Source organism: Phyllostomus discolor, chromosome 11, assembly GCF_004126475.2.
Source record: "Phyllostomus discolor isolate MPI-MPIP mPhyDis1 chromosome 11, mPhyDis1.pri.v3, whole genome shotgun sequence".
Taxonomy (NCBI): domain Eukaryota; kingdom Metazoa; phylum Chordata; class Mammalia; order Chiroptera; family Phyllostomidae; genus Phyllostomus; species Phyllostomus discolor.
The window spans coordinates 8,363,213-8,379,963 of record NC_040913.2 but is presented as its reverse complement, the minus strand read 5'-3'; the positions used below and the strand labels follow the sequence as shown (position 1 = coordinate 8,379,963).

The following is a 16,751-nucleotide window of genomic DNA, read 5'->3' as shown; positions in this document are numbered from 1 at the left end:
GAACATGAACACTGGGGGCAGGTCAGTTGCCACAGGCCAAGTACAAAGATTATGTGTTATTGCGTCCTGGAGAGGATACCGGCTCCTGCTTCCTACCATCACCGCCCAGGAGAGGCGCCAATAAACATCTGTTGCATTGAGTTGGCAGGATGCAGACTGTAAGGGCTGGGGGCGTGGAGGTAATTCTCAGCTGTCTGGCCCGGGAGGTGATAACGTAATTCAAGAAAACAGGGAACAAGAAAAAAATCGACTGGGCAAGTACAGTTAACTATCTTTGAAGTGGAAGTGTCCAATAGGCTGCATAGGCACCTAGAGCTTTTCGACCGATTTCCTCTCTTCACCAGAAATGGTGCTGCCGTGGGTTTGTTAGTTCTTCCCGAAACCCATTGGCTTCTGGAAAGTGGAGAGCCCAAGACCGCGCTCTCACGCATGCGCAGTGGACCGCGATGGCAATAATTTTTCCGTAACCTGAAGCAACATCCTCCTCATTCTCCATAGAAAAAGGCGGGAACTAGCCAAAAGGCAGGGAAGTGATGGGACGCAGGCAGCTGCACGTCCCGCCCTTTTCAGCCTCTGATTGGTGAATGTCATTGGCTCGTGGCGGAGGCGCCCTTCTCATTGGCTGTCTGTCTCTGGGCGGGTCCGCGGTGCGGTCCTGCTCTCTCTTCCCCCTTCTCCAGCTGCCGACGTGGGACCGGTAGCCGCTGGTGGTTGGCGGCCGCCGTGCGGGTGCCGAGCGGCAGGCAGGGATGGGGTTGCTGCGGCTACTGGCAGTGGCCCTCACTTGCTGCTGGTGGCCGCCGGGCAGCCAGGGTAAGACGCTGCGGGGCAGCTTCAGCAGCGCCGCGGCCCGAGACGCGCAGGGCCAGAGCATCGGCCACTTCGGGTTCCACGGTAGGTGCGGGGGCGGGGAGAGGGATGAAGGCGAGTGGACACGTCCCACGGGCCGCGCCCCCAGCTTCTCGTGGGGAGACCTGGAGCCGGGCCGCCGGGCTGGGTGTGTCACCTGGACTTCCAGCGCCGCCCTCTCTCCGCAGCTCAGCGGCTTCGTGGGATGCGTGTACTGCGAAACGCACTGTCGCAGCCCCCTACACCCTCGTCATCAGCACCCCTTCCCCACTTGGTGATTGTGTTCTGCACCTCAAAGATCGTTTCTCCAACCTTAACATACAAACGTTGTACAGATGACACGCCTGCTCCATTTTTCGAGATCCTTCCCTCCAAGAAGCATCATTGGCTCACTTCTGTTTCAGCCTGGTTAGGTACACTAAGGCACTGTAATTACGTGTGATCTTAAGCCCCAGAACGTAGACTTCTTGGGTCTGTTGCTGTTAAAGTTAATTGGATAAAAGCTACCTGCAATAAAGAGATTTTGGAAAACAACACCTGATAATCTAGTTGTCACTGTCGCTTCAACAGTTTACTCTGCCACCAAAGGAGTAGATTGATTATGGATCATGAAGCCCAGAATTAACTTGAGAGAAATGCATGTGTGTCCTGGAAGGGTCATAACTTGTGTCCAGTAAAATAATAATAGCACAACTGTACTGAAATAATGAACTCTAATTCAGAATGCTTCTTAAGATATTAACAGGGCCTTAACATCATTGTTAACTTTCGATACTTTATAATGTAATCAATTTATATAGGATACTTACACTCTCTTTGATACATACTATACATTTAAATTTACTTAAAACGTTTAGTCAAAATGATAATTATAATAACAAAGATAAAAACAAGAGAATAGAACATTTGAAAATGAAACAGTCTCCTGCTTTACTTCTCACCCAGAGTGCATTTCCACAGAGGCACCTATTTTTTTTTTTTTTTTTTGCCATTTATTTCTGGGCCTTAAATGTATTTGGTGTGTGTAACCAGGCTCATTTGACGCTAGTCTTGCAACGTACTCCGAAAGTTTTATTGTAAAAAATCCCATGTCAAAAAAAAAAAAAAGCCCTGGCTAGCGTAGCTCTGGATTGAGTGCAGGCTATGAACCAAGCATCACAGGTTCGAGTCCCAGTCAGGGCACATGCCTAGGTTGCAGGCCATGGCCCCCAGCAACCACACATTGATCTTTCTCTCTCTCTTTCTCTCTCTCCCTCCCTTCCCTCTCTGAAAATAAATAAAAAATCTTTAAAAAATCCCATGTCAAATTTTGTGTTGGGTATAAAATGCCCCAAACTCTTTAAACTTTCTTGCTATTAGCTAGGCTTATTTTTTACATTAAAAGTATAATTCAATATTAACAGCCATGTTATATTTAAAAAAGAAACTTAGGAAATGTCTATAGATAGTTTATGAACAGATGTTAAAGACATGTGGAGTGGTCGTAAAATGAGGCAAAAATTAATAAAAGGTCCCCATGCCGCAGATGTTGCTGTTTAGTCAGTGAACTGGCATCTGTTAGCTGAAGTACAAGGAAACTCCGCACACCACTTTGGACAATTAATGTGCGTCATCTCTTGCCCTGCATCTGGATGGGGTGTTCATTCTAATGCGATCTACCTAGTTCAGTGAAATTTAAGAAAAATTGTGATCTTTTCCATTCCCACTTTGGTAAGTGGAGGTGTTCAATTGTTCTGCCATCTCCCTTTTGTACAAGGCCAAACTGGTTGGTAATTTTTGTTTTACTGTCCAGGTGACCGTGCTCTTCTCTGTGTCAGAATCAACAACGTAGCAGTTGCTGTTGGAAAAGAAGCAAAACTCTACCTGTTCCAAGCCCAGGAATGGCTAAAGCTGCAGGAAAACAGTCACGGTGACAGTTGTAGTGAAAAACTGTCCAAAGCTCAGTTGACAAGTGAGTATAGCCTTTTTGATATGATGGGGTATGTTTTCTTCCTCCTTATTGCTAAATGCAGTGTTTGCACACCAGGGTGTTTCATGACGCAGCACACCTCACACTGTGATGACTCTTTGTCTAGTGCATTTTAAACTGAAGTTTAAGGAACTGAAGTTCAAGTTTCCAGGATCAAAGATGGCATACCTTTTTCCCCCTTTGTCATTCAAACTTTTTGAAAATATATACATGTCATTTATAAGGGCATACTTTCTTTCAGTCAGACCTTTTACAGGTCACATAATTCATACCAATATGGCGGATAGATTTTGACCCACTGGCAATGTGGAGTGAATGACATTTGTTGAATGCTCAGTATATATATGCTAGCACTGAGGTAAGCACTAAACATGTAGTATCTCAGTTAATTGTATAATGTAGCCCACGTGATGCAGTTTTGCAACCTGTTATTTGAACGTAGGACCTAGTCATGGTGACACAGTAAGTCGTTTGGGGATGTACCAGCACCCCATCGTTTGTAAATCTTTAGGTTTGCCTCTAGAGAGGGCCTGCTTTTATTATCCTAGTTGCCTGCATCCTTGGGCTCTTCCCTTCTCATCATCGCTATCCTGTGCATTAGGGTGTTAGCCATCCGGAGTGCGTGCAGGTCTTTTTAATACAGAAATGAAGAGCACGTGCCACGCTGCCCATTTTGCCTCTCGGAAGTCACTTGTTTGAAGTGGACATTAGGAAGATAAAGCACCCATGAGAAAAAATGGAAATTATCCCTCTTCCCTTTTCGCCTCTACATTTTCCCCATCGTGTTCTGCATATTGATGAGTCTCTGAATCTTCTTTTAATCTAGTCAAGGCAAACACCGCCATTTCTAAACATCCATTCTCCCTAGCCTTAGCAGCTCCCTGATTCCTAGTGAGGCTGCGAGCCAGAACAGGGCTACGAGTCCCCAGTCCTTGCCACCCACTGTGAGGAGATCTTATTCACATGTGTGAGATGACTTTGACAGTGTGCTGAAGAAGCCTGAATCATTTAAGGCTTCGAATACCAGAGAGGCAGTGACACGAAGGTATGTGCCTCCACCTGAATGTCAGAACCTACCTGAGAAGTTCATGCAGGCGCTCATTCTCCATTCCCTTTTCCTCCGTACACCAGCGTGTCCATCTGAGTGTTCCACAGAGACGGGCCAAAACTTCTTGCCCATCCAGACCCTCTTCAGTGTTCAGTGTTTCAGGAACTGGCACCACCACCCGCCTAGGAAACAAGCTGGAAACCAGGGAGTCTGCGGACCCTCCCCTCTCTGACCTCTGTCTCCCCTTCTAGCCCACCAGTGAGCAGCCTCTAAATATGTCCTGAATTCATCTGGTTGCTTTCTCCCCACCCCACCGGGTTACTCCAGGTTGCCCTGATCTCTTGCCCGCACTGCTGCAGTAGCGTCCGACCTGGCCACCGCGGCCGAGCTGATCCCTGCCTGCCTTTGGAGGAATCTTCCCAAACAGCAGGTTTCGTCTGGCTGCATTCACTGCCTCCCCACACCCTCAGGACCTCAGTGGCCTGCTGCTGCTCCTAGGTCAAAGACAGGCCCCTCACCCGGACCAGCAAGGCCAACAGAGCCTGGCCCCTGCTTCCCTGCCCTCCCCCAGCACTGTCACCTCCCAGCACTGTCGCCTTCCTGTCTCCCTTCCTTGGCAGTGCTTGTTCTGTTGAGTGCTCTCCTGGGCCTTTGCGCGGGCTTTTCTTCTGCTTCTTCTTCCTTCCCTCTGTGACTCCTCCCTCCTCTAAGTTAATGCTGGAGTTTTTATAGCCTCTTGTGTTCCTCCACAGCGCATATTATAGTTACCACTTTGTATGTTATTTACCTGTTACCAAATCAATCAGTAAGAGCACCAAGGTTCTTTTGGTCTATTCATTCATTCATTCATTCATTCACGAGCTCTCCTGTTGTATCAGGGGTTATGCTACACAAGTGGTAAATCACAGAACAAAATACTGACATTGTCTGAGTCCTTAAGGCTAGCCTAGGGTAGAACGGGAATGAGCCACATCAGTGTAATGTAAAATCGCAACTGTGATAAGTACTATGCATGTTAGTTACGTGGTGTTATGAGGATGCAAGTTTAGGATACTCCAGTGCTGAGCTAAGCATTTACTAAGCGTTTGTAGGATGAATTATCACAGAGCTTAGTGCTTGAGGGGTTTTCGTTGGTAGGTTGTTTGCTTTGTGTTTGACACCCCAAAGTCTTTTCCTTTCTTTTAATTTTCATTAAAAATTTATCAAGTAGTTGAAAGCTTTGAGCTATAGGAATGAACTTATTTTCTTGTATCACACGGCCACTATTATACCACATACTATGTACACTGGGAAAATCATAGCTTTTGTATCACTCATAAAATGCCTCCTGTCACAGAACTCAGGTATACAGGGGGACGGTGCGGGGCCCTGGAAAGACTGCTGAACCTCATGAGAATCAGGGCTGCTGCCTTACAAGATCTTCTCTCTGAGCCACATTTTCCTTCTCTGTACAACAAGGGGGCTGGACTCGTTTTCTCTAAGGTTTCTGGAAGTCCGAAAATGCCGTGATTCTAATTATCACTCTGTAGGGCGGAGTTGTATTTACATGAGGCTGTAACTCTATAAAACCTCCTTCTGTTGTTTCTCTTTCCACCTTTCCCTTCCTCTTGCCTACTCCCTCCAGGGAAAGGGTGTTCTGTGGACCTATTAGAAGAGAAGATCTCCGGAAACGGATTTTTTGAGGAAGAAGCTTGTTTTGTTCAATTTTGGGGCCTGAAATAAATTAACTGTTGCTGAGACATAAATCATTTTCTACGTATTTCACCAGTTCTTTTTCTAATAACAAATGCTAAGTCTTCAGAAAGTCTGTATTCTCTAACTTTACATGAGTTGTCATATTTATAGTGTATTGTTCTATAGGGCCTTTGGTGCTCTGACACACAAAGCATGTTCTTAAATTCATGACGGCATAGTAGCACCACATTTTAAATTAATTTCCTGTAGAAATAATTCTCATTTCCTGGCCATTTAATAGGACTTTAGAAATTAATAGCCTTTCTCCTACTTGGTAATGAGTTCATTAACTGTGCCTATATAAAACCCTGCTGCTGCTCGGAACTATGAAAAGGCCCGCAGATTTGAAAACCGCCCTAGCATCACCTGTGGCTTCTGAGTACACATTCTCCCAAATTAATGTGCAGGAAATTATTTTTCAGTCTTCCTTTGTTCTCTTGCAGTAATGTCCTAAAACATCAGCTTTAAAAATGGTGATAAAATATTTTGCAGGTCTTTTTAAAGCAAGCAAACAAGACGTTTAAAAACACTAAAGTTTCTGTGTAAAAAAATTTAACAAGGAGATGAAGAGTCGTTTGCTGTCAGATTAGAAGACCTAAATACAATTTTGTGTGTAAAACATTCAGTAATGTCTCTGTCCATCACGTGTGTGTATTTCCTTTTGTACATTCAGCGTGTTTGTAAGTCCTTTAAAGGTGTCAGTATATTATTATTCTGTGTATTCTTGCTAACTGCATTCATTTCCCTTCATCATATGATTGAGCAGATCGCCATATACCATCATTCTCTGCAGTTCAGGTTTCGCTCATAGGTGAGGTACTAGTTACATCAGCACAGAGTAGGCGCGCTGTGCTGTCGTCTTTTGTCTTGAAGACAGTGAACACCCAGTTTGGTCTGGAGGCTCGTCTTTCTGGGCTTGCTGGGAAGGGCGGCAAGGCGGACAGCCGAGGCAGTATCGCTCTGTGAAGCACACTCTTGCTTCAGTTTGATGTCAGTCTGCATAATTTAAAAAGACACAATAAAAAGTGTATTGGCGAACATATAAGGGTTCATTTTACATTGTTTTATCTAAGATAAAAAAATGCAAGGGATAGAATAGCAACACAGCAGAGCCTTTATATAATGAAGTCCAAATTATGTAATTGCAGGCTACACATTACAAAAACCTTTTTTCTGAGCCATGTATTGATTATATATTGAATTCTTATTAAAGTTCTTCAAATACTTAATACAGGAATTCAAATACAGGAATTACAGTATGTGTTACATTTTTTCCAGCAGCTGTACAGTTAAAAAAAAACCACACAGTATAAATTTCAGCTAAATTAAGATAGCTAAAGTAACAGTGCCGTGGTGTTATTGATAAAAGCACCTTATCCAGTTTCACTGCTATTAATGAAATTCCGAAATGTAAGTCCAAGTCCTCAAAATTTGAATCCTGACTAGATAGATCAGTATCTCATTTATAAAGACAACCTATAAATAACATTGTTCCAACTTTTTTATTAGGAGAAAATTTTAATCATACAGAAGAGTTGAAAGTGTATTACACCCAACATCTGTATGTATATCCCTGGCTTACATTCATTAATCGTTAATGTTTTGTTAGATGTGCTTTGTATTTGTGATACTCGTTTTTAATCAAGCTGTATGAAAGTAAGCTGTGGGCCCTGGCCGGTGGGGCTCGGCTGGTTGGAGTGACGCCCTGGAACCAAAAGGCTGCGGGTTTGATTCCAGGTCAGGGCACGTATCCAGGTTGTGGGTTCAATCCCTGGTCCGGCACACAGGGCAGACAAACAATCGATGCTTCTCTCTCACATCAATGTTTCTCTCTCTCCCTCCTCTAAGAAGCAGTGAAGGAATGTCCTCCAGTGAGAATTAAGTAGACTGGGGAGGAGGGTGGGAAGGAGGGTGGGAGGAAGCCAGGAAGGGAGGGAGGGACGGAGGGAGGCAAGGAAGGAGATAAGCTGTGGGTGTCCTGAGCAGTTCGACCCACCACGTTTCGGTCCACCTCGTGTAACAAGCAGTACAGTAAGGACGTTCCCCATAACCGCAACACCGCATTACACCTGAGACAGTAAGTCGTTTCTTAATGTCCTCTGAAATCCCCCACATATGCAGATCTCCACAGTTATTTCAAGACATGTTTTCTGCTTATTAAAAAGTTGTTTTCTTTAGTCGAGAAAAAGATGGAGGCTGGTCAGCTTGCCGTGCAGGTAGTCTAGAGCTGAGACTCGGCCCATCATAACATACAGTTTGAGAAGAGTCAACTCTGTTCAGAATCAGACCCTTGACCTGGGATTGTCACATACTGTCTCATGTTCTCCTCACAGGAATCGGAACCAGCTAGGGCAGGTGTCTTGGTCTTACTACTGAAAAACGAGCTTCGAAAATTAGGTACATTTATGTGCTGAGTCGTAATGTTGGCAAGCAGTAGGGTGAGGGCTTCCTCTTTTAACTCTTCTACTCCTTCTTGTACCTCGAGCTGGGGATGCTGCCGTCCTGTGCCTTGGCAGCGGTGTTAGCGACCGCCTCTTCCGTCAGAGGCGTGGGTCTAAACTGAGAGGCGATCTTAGACGTCATTTAGCGTTTCTCAAAGGGGGTACCGTTGGCATCTTGGGAGGGACTGTTCCTTTTTGTGAGACTTCACCTTCGGTTTCATGAGGCTTCACATAGCCCCTTCCACGCGTCTTCTCAGCTATTGTGACCAGACGGTCCCCGCACACTTCCAGATGCCCTGGAAGGGAGCAGGATCACCCTGGACTGGGAACCGCTTGTTAGTGTGACCACCTTTTTAAAAAACCACCCTTTATAAAGGAAGGAAAGGGAGAAGTAGCCTTTATTCAGCAACTCCTGTGGCAGATACCATACAAAGTGGCTCACGTAGCTTAGTCCTTGCGTCAGCTCTTCGCGCTTAGTGTTATCTTCGTTTTACAGATGAGGAACGTGAGTGCCGTTGCTCATGTAACTTGCCCAAGGTCACACAGAAGGTGAGTACTGGAGCCAGGGTTCAAGTGCAGTGTTGGCTTGGTGTGATGCCAACATTCAGGAGTCCCCTCTGTCCCGCCACTATGTAGCCCCGACCCAGTGTGATAACACCTACATTCTTATCATGTCTGTGTGTCTACTTGTAGTGCCGCCTTAAAGAATTGCCTGTTAGAAAAGGATTTTGGGAACTCTCCCCAAAGAGAAGGAGAAGGTATTTGTGAGTCATAGCTGTGAGATACGGTTTTCTACGTTGAATGCTCCACTGTAAATTGAACTTTCATTGATGTTTCCCTGTTTTTCTCCCTCGGTTTCCTTCTCTCTAAAAGTAAATAAATCAATGTAACTCGTAGTTTTCAAATATGTCACTGTGATGATCATGTAGCATTGTGAAGGTACTTGGTGCCCCAGAACTGTACCCCAAAAAATCATGAAAGTGCTAACCTTTGTGTCTTGTCTATTTCACTGCAATGCAGTATATAGATTATGTATCCTAGAAACGTGCACTTGAATCCTGTATAATCCTATTAACCAATGTCACCCCAGTAAATTTAATTGAAAAAATTTTTGAATGTCACTAACCCACTTGAAAAATGTGAAAACATTTCAAATTCAAATTCAAAGTTTCAGTGAAATCATTCTACCCATCTGTGGTGTTTCATAGTACTTTTATAGTGATCCCTGTGGTTATGTTCTTTTTCTCTGCTTTATGATTTACAGACCATACGCCAATACTACAACAGGGTTTGAATGTCTGAAGCTATAAGAATTAAACAAGAGAATTCTAATTTCAAGTTGATTATATGACTAAAATCATGAATATGTTGGAGACTTGTGCTTTGAAAGTGCTATCTTCTTTCTCTTTCAAGTGGCCGTGAACCAGACGGAACATAATCTGACAGTGTCCCAGGTTCCGTATCCACAAACGTGGCATGTGTTTTATGCAGACAAGTACACATGCAGAGATGACGAGGAGAGTCCTCAGGGGGACGACATACCGTTTGAAATGGTGTTACTGAACCCCGATGCGGAAGGGAACCCGCTTGATCATTTTAGCGCTGGCGAGTCTGGTAAGAATGTTCGTTTACATACATGTCCTTGATACAGAGAGGGATTAATGCGCAAATTACTTCATGTTGTGTTTTTAGAATATGAAAAATTAAAAATAACATGCATCCAATAGGAGGGAAATGGTAAAATGAATCTTCCTATAGCATTTTAATAGCTATACTATTAAGTTAAAAAAGCAGAACACTAAATTTTATATATGATTTGAAACATGTTTAAAATTACAGAGAATAATCAGAAGTACAAGAATATTAACAGATTATTTCCGTATGTTGGGTGGTAGAAATTTGGATAGTTCTATTTTCCTCTGTATATTCTAGATCTTTTTAAAATGATAAGTTAGCATTTACATAAACAGAAAAATATTAATAAGCTGAGTAATCTAAATCAGAAATTCCATGATCAAGGTTAGAAGCTGCGCTTCCTTGTATGACTATCCTTTTAATAAATCGTTTGAGCAGATTTAAGGATTCGACTGTTTTAGGTGTGATCAAAGTTCGAAATGCTTTCCAAAATCAGGTGTACTTACGCCCATTACAAGTCTCATTGACTGTGCACTGTGGTACTGGAGGGAGCTACCTAGCCCAAACAGAAATGCATGACTTCTCGTGACTCGTGATAGACATGCCATAAAGTATCCTAACAGATTTGTAAATTAGCACGGCAGAGTAAAAACCGAGATCTGTAGGACGTCTGACAAAGAAAGGGGATTCTTGAGTTCACGACCCATTTGGCAGAGTCAGCCTGCTCAGAGAAAAACTTAATCCTGTTGCATTTCCTTCACTGTCAGGTGGGCGAGTGGAGGCGGGGCAGGAGCTGCGGCTACATCACCCAAAACTGGTTGTTCAGTTCGAAATGTGAATGGCCAGCGATAGGGAAACACTTCAAGGAGCTTGTGTTACGGACCACAGGTCACAACTAACTCAATGTACCAAGAGATCAACTTTTTAAAAAAGTGTCCTTTGGTCTGAAAACACATGATTTATATGGTGACAAAGTGAGATGCTAAAGGTTTTAAAGTAGTCAATTCTGAAAGGTTTTTGTGTGTGAAGGAAGTGACGTAAGGGTCAGCTGCTCAAGTTGTTTCTGAATGCAGGTGAACTCAGAGGTTACGTTTCACTCGATGGTAGTCCGGAGCACTGTAGATTGTCACGGGAAGTTGTTGGTCCTACTACGGTAGTTTGGGTCCTTGTGGTGCTGGAGGAAGTGGGGTTCCTTCACGCAGTGGCGAGGAAAGCTGTTCTGGGGACCCACGCGTGGGGGTCAAGGTGGTGTTGTGGTAAGATTTATTGGGGTTGAAATGGAAGGGTGCCCCAGGTCCCCGGAGTCCCCTCTCTGTCTGCTCACTCTGGAAGAAGTCCAGTGTTGTCTTTATCAGGCCCAGAACAAAGGCCCCTGTCCAAAAATCCTAGGCCATGCCAAAGTTTAGTCCAGGTTAGCCTCTGCCCTTGTCCAGCTGGCTCAGTCTGTCCCCGGGTGTGCTTTGGCCGGCACTGGCCCAGGCCTGCACGTGCAGTCTGCACAGCCATACGGCTGCCGGTGTGAGTGAACCGGCAAGCACAGGTTATGAAGCGAGAGAGAGAGGTTGTCTTTGTCAGGCTGATTATATTACCTAGAGTGTGAGAAGGACCAGGTGCACTTTCAGAACGATCAACTTCCTAATCTTACTCAGGCTTCCCATGGGTCCTTGGCTAACCAATCCATTTCCTAGATCTTCTGGGGTTCTGTGTTCCTTATCCAATTCAACCCAGCCCTTTTCCCAGGCTGGGCTCTGCCCCTTATGGGCATCATCTTCGCTCCTACTGTGCGTGCCTCCAAGTGGAAGGACCTCTGCCTGCACCATCTGGGCCAGCAGAGGAATTTCTCCTCCTGTTTTATCTGTACCTGAGCAACCCTGGACCTTGACTCGCCCAGGAGAGATTTCAGGGATGAATCGGAGTGAGAATCAAGCACTTATTTTTCAGGCAGAGAAAAAAAGAGGCCAGGGTGCGGGTGCCGCTGTGAAAGAAGTGAAAAGCGCATGTCCCAGCAGAAATGGGCCGAGCCCAGAGCGTGTTGTGTGCGTGGTCAGTTAGTTCCTGGGATTTTGTGTGTTTCCAGGGGTCGGGTGTTGCTTCCAAGCTTTGTGGTGGAAAACTCCACCTGCCTTCTGGTTGGGAGGGGTCGGGTGTTGCTTTCCAGAATCACAGGCGTCTCCGGCCACTAACCGTTTTGTCTTTGGTCCTTCCTGGAGATGGGGTTCTGGTGGGAGGGTGTCGGCTTCCTCTTCCTCACTCCACCTGCCAGGGGTCCCCTCACTTTCTTCCGTCCTGCCTCATGGAGGCCGCTCTCCCCCCTTGGTGCCCTGCGGGCTGTAGGCCTTGAGCTCAGCAGATGGGTTCACTTACCGTACAGATCCGTGAGATGCTGCTGTGCACTGAGACGCTTTTCCTTCCTCCTTGTCCGGGCTCCCGTTTCCGGTCTCCTTCTGCGTGTCCAGTCTGACATGCGAACATGGAGCATAGACCACGAAGTGATCGGATGTGTGCCCTGCGCCATGCACGAGCCACCGCCTGTCAGTCGTCCTCTCCCTGGCGCATCCCGAACCTTCCCTGCATTGTCCAGTGTTTTTTCCAACATCCTGAATGATGGTTAGCCCTTTCTTTAGGGTTCACGCTAACCATTCCGGTTGAGTCCTTAGTCCCGATTTCTCCTGATCTGTATTCTTCTGTGACTGACTTTGATTAGGTGTTTATACTTATGTCTAAAATCTTGTTTTTTAAATTTTTTTAATGTTAGGATGGGGAAAGTTACATGGGACATGTTATCAACAAAAGTTAAATTAGGGACAAAACCTCATCACAGTACTTATTTTCCTTAAGCATGGGATTCTGTGCACGGCTAATCTAAGTATCAAAAAGTGCCGGAGTACTCAAAAGTATTCATATTTGTTAGGTGACTGGCTTAATTCTTAAAGGTCACATTATTTCCTAGATTAAAATGCCCAGAGGCCTTAAAATACGACTTCTACGTTGCCATAAAACGTGATTAATTCTACATCAAAGTCTAAATCAGTGTTTCTGCACCTGTCACTGCGCGTGCATCTGGAGAGCTTTAAAAAAAAAATAGATGTCCACCCCTCAGAGACCCAGGTAGATTCGGTTTGGGGTGGGAGCCAGGAACTTGTAGGTGGTCAAAGCTCCGAAGTTGGTTCTAATGGGCAGAACCACTAATCTCGAAGTCCATATTCGGTTGTCTGGGCAACGTGTTGGTACAAAGTAGAGCCTTAAGAGGGATTTCTCCTACTCTGCAGCCTTAGGTATAGGGTTTGTGTTCAGCAAATAGATCCCAATTAGCTCATTTTAGGAACTTTCGCTCATTTGTCTCATTTTCTGCCCTGAGCAGGGAAAATTGCTTTGCTGTGCTTTCTCCTAAGCACTGACTATTAAACCATATACTTGAGAGGGTTGAATTAGAATAACCTGGTGCATATAACTGTCATTAATGCTACATATTATTTTGGTTAAATTTTATAAGTTGTTTTCTTTAAAACCATTTATACCTACCAGACTTATACCTACCAGACTTTGGTTTATCCTGTATTTTGCAGAATTGGTCTAGATTAAAAAATAAATAAATAAAACAGAGGCAAGTTTGATGTCGCTTGACAAAATACTACATAGGGATGTCATGCTTCAAGGCAGAATAAAATGAAACTGCTTCTTAATTTAAAAAAATAGAGTTGCGGTTAACTATATGTGTGCTGCCGTTAGAGACCAAGAGAAGAAGCAGCAGGAATTCCGAGGGCTGAATCCTTACCGTCTAAAGCAGGCTGGTTGTTGCCACTGGACTGACATTACGGGTCCTGTCAGCGTCTGCCCGTCCCTGATGCTGAGATTCCAGATACGTTCCTTCTTTTCTCTTGCCCCTTTCCCCTCTGTTATCCCAGCAGATTATGGGTTGGGCCTTCTATTTAGCTCTGATAACATGTTGCTAATAACAGGTTGGAAAGTTCTTGGCTTCAAGTAACAGGAAAAAGTCATGCAAATGGTACAGACGGTAAGGAGATTAATTACCTTACTTTACCGGAATTTCCAAGACTTCTCCAGGGCGATTTACTCGGCACCAGTCCATCCTGCTGCTCTGAGCCGGTCAGCCGTGTCCTTAGGCCCGCTCCCTCCTGTGCCACGTTCCCACGTTAACTGTGGCAGATCTGGGCATCATGTCTAGGTAGAGCTGGCCCTCTGTAGCTGTGGATTCCGTACCACATACTCAATCACAAATCGAAAATACCAGAAAAGTAACCCCCGGCAGTTCCAAAAAGCAAAAGTGGAGTTTGCCCCGTGCCTCGCGCTGTGTGGAGTCCCCTGTGTGGATGAGGCGTGTGTGGGCAGCCCTGCCAGCCTCTGGCCACCTTCGGGGATCCACGGCCTCGCTCCCGAGTTGTCGTTGGAGTATCGTTCACCCCCAGCTTGTTTGTGTGCCACTGCTGTGCAGGAGCGGTGGGCCCTAGAACAGGTCCTCTGGGATACTCAGGGGTGATTGATGGCAAAAATCAGAAAAAAAGAGCCAGGAGACCTTTCCCCAGAGGCGCTGTCATCACATTTCATTGGCCAGAACTGGTCACATGTGCTTGCTGTACACACGGTGAGGGAACTGTAAGAGAAGGTGTCAGACAGAGAGAAACCGGTGTTGGCAAGGGTGCTGGAACTTCTCCCATCGGTTAGGGGGATCAGGGCACACCCTCGACACCTGGCGGTGGGGTGGACGGTGGGGTGGACAGTGGGGTGGACGCAGGGCTCCGGGACAGCAAGCATGGTCGGTAGGCAAGAGTGTTCCAGTGCTGCCCAGACCCAGTGGCTCTCCCCTTCTCGCACCCTCTTTTCTTTCATCTCCTACTGTTTAGCTGGAGCCGGACTTTTTGAAGCTGTCCAGTAAGTTTTCTTCCAGCTGAATTTTGCCAATGCTTCTTCCCCGTGAGCTTGTCTTAAAATCTATACATTTCCTAGTAGCAGAAGTGTTTGTCACTTGTTGCACACTCACTTAAGAGTAGTTGTCTTTTGTGTATAGGAAAACTGGATACCTAGTGTCCATCTACTTTAAAATCAGATTTTAATTTCAAAGTGAACATAAAGTGTTTTCTTGTGAAGGATAGTGGCAGAACAAAAGTAGATAGCTGAAGAGAAAAAAATACTTTTTTTCTAGAGGTGATTTATTTTAAATAGAACAGAGTGCAGAACTAACATTTTATCTTTAAAGTGCCCTGTGGGCAGAGTCATGGTAAAAAGAATTTATGTAAAAATTCAGTGAACAAAGTGTAGGACAAACGACCTGGTTCAATGTACTGAATACATTCTCTCAATGAAGCAATTTGTCGATTATAACGTTAGCTTTCTCTAGAAAATATACTTAGTCTTGAGGAACGCTAAAGCATTTTCTTGCGGGTGACATATGTCTTGTTTTCCAAAGCTCCCTCCCTCCCCCTCCCCTGTATTATCCCAATTACCCAGTCGATCGTCTAAAGGTTTTCTATTCTTGGTGGGTCTGTTACCTAATGGAGTCTAACCTTCACCTTGTCATGGGTATTCTACAGAGAATTATAAATAAATACAACTTTAAATAGAATGCCATGTCTAATTCTTTCTGCTAAGAAGGAAGATAAAAACCAGAATTTTAAAAGCCTAGAAAAAAGAATTTTACTGACTTATAATCAGCATATTTTCTGTCTTGCTCCATTCCTATAACAATCCCTGGTTTTTTGTCCCATTGTTTCTGAAGCTGGAATACTTCTGTGTCAGCAGTTTTGTAAGGAAAAGAATGCCTTTTCTGTTATCGGACCCTCCCCTCCTGGAGGATGAATGTGCCTGTCACCTGGACTAGAGAGTGGACTCTCAGCACGTGTATACGCAGAGCAGGGGGGACACCCAGTGGCTGGAATACTTCTCTCTCTCTCTTCTCTCCTGCCCGTGCCAAAAAAACATGATTGAGGTTGCACTGTTCATTGGCCGTTTTTCCTACAGTTAGTATCCGGATTGCTTTTCGGAGGTTATTTTTCACATAATGGAAATATTCCCTTCTCTGCCTATCGGTTGGAGTCTGCCACAAATGAGAAAGTGGAGTGTGTTCAGTATTCACAATGAGAATGGAGTGAGTGCAGTCGGTACTGTTCATCCACAGATCTGGGAGAGACAGCTCTATTCCTATCCACGGTCACTGTACTCTGGTGTTGTTTAGATCCGCTATAAAAGCCCTCACAGTAAAGACTGGCTTCAGATGTAAGCAGATAAATGTAAGCCATTAAGCCCAAAGCTAGCCTTCTAGCTCATTGTAAAAGTGTTCTGAAATTTTTGAAAAATGACGACCGAATATTCCAGATAGTGCAGAAAAAGGGTGGGAGAGACTTATCTTGAAGATGCAGGAAGACTCGACTGAAAATCTGCCGGTGGGGACTGGAGGCTGCTTCGTGGCTGGCGCTGTTTCTAGTACGAAAGCTGCACGTTTCCTTTGTCTTGTCTGCACCAACCAGCTCCTTTCGCTCATTCAAAATGTCAGTGTGCTCAGAAATTTGATCGTGGCCTGGGTTGACTCCTTTGGCCTGTCCCCATGTCGGCCTCCTTTTAACTTCCATTCCTGTTGCCTAATTCCCTGTTGTGTGGTTTGACTTCCTAAGAGAATATGATTAGCCTAGCTTGTTTTTGAGAACAAATCATGCTGTTTGTTGGCCAATGGGTAGTCTTTGGACTGGCGCAGTTCAAGGTAACCGGGGAGTGGAGTCACAGGGCCACCGCAGGTGGGATTTCCTCTCTGACGAGAGCGGAGCCGAAGGAAGACAGTTCACTTCAGAAGGGGGGTCTGGCCGCAGCAGGTGTTTGGAAGCTTGGGCCGAGGGGCAGTGTGAGGTCACGCTACGTCCCAGAGCTCCGGTTCTCGCGCCCAGGCGCAGTCAAGGTCACGTGAGGGGGTATTGGAACACAGGCTGCTGGGCCGCACCGAGTTCGGGTCCGTAGATCTGGGATGAGGCTCAGGAACTTCACTTCCAGAAAGTTCCCGAGTGAGGCTGAACAGTGTTTCACTGTTGCTGACTGACTCAGTCTGCTCCTGTGTCTCACAACAGAAGTC

The 16,751-nt window shown here is 45.3% G+C and overlaps 1 protein-coding gene across 3 annotated transcripts in view; it reads left to right on the top strand.

Moving 5' to 3' along the window:
• Window positions 1-624: 624 nt before the first annotated feature.
• The window catches only part of GPR180 (G protein-coupled receptor 180), a 28,231-nt gene continuing 12,104 nt past the window's right edge, over window positions 625-16,751 (top strand). The window contains exons 1-3 of one of the 3 annotated variants that reach the window (XM_028526569.2): window positions 625-894; window positions 2,642-2,800; window positions 9,455-9,655. In XM_028526569.2, coding sequence (XP_028382370.1) covers window positions 750-894; window positions 2,642-2,800; window positions 9,455-9,655 — 505 coding nt within the window. In that variant the 5' untranslated portion in view covers window positions 625-749. Of the gene's footprint in view, window positions 895-928; window positions 1,263-2,641; window positions 2,801-9,454; window positions 9,656-16,751 lie in introns of those variants that run through there. The other 2 variants (XM_036011231.1, XM_036011230.1) reach the window with 2 other exon arrangements.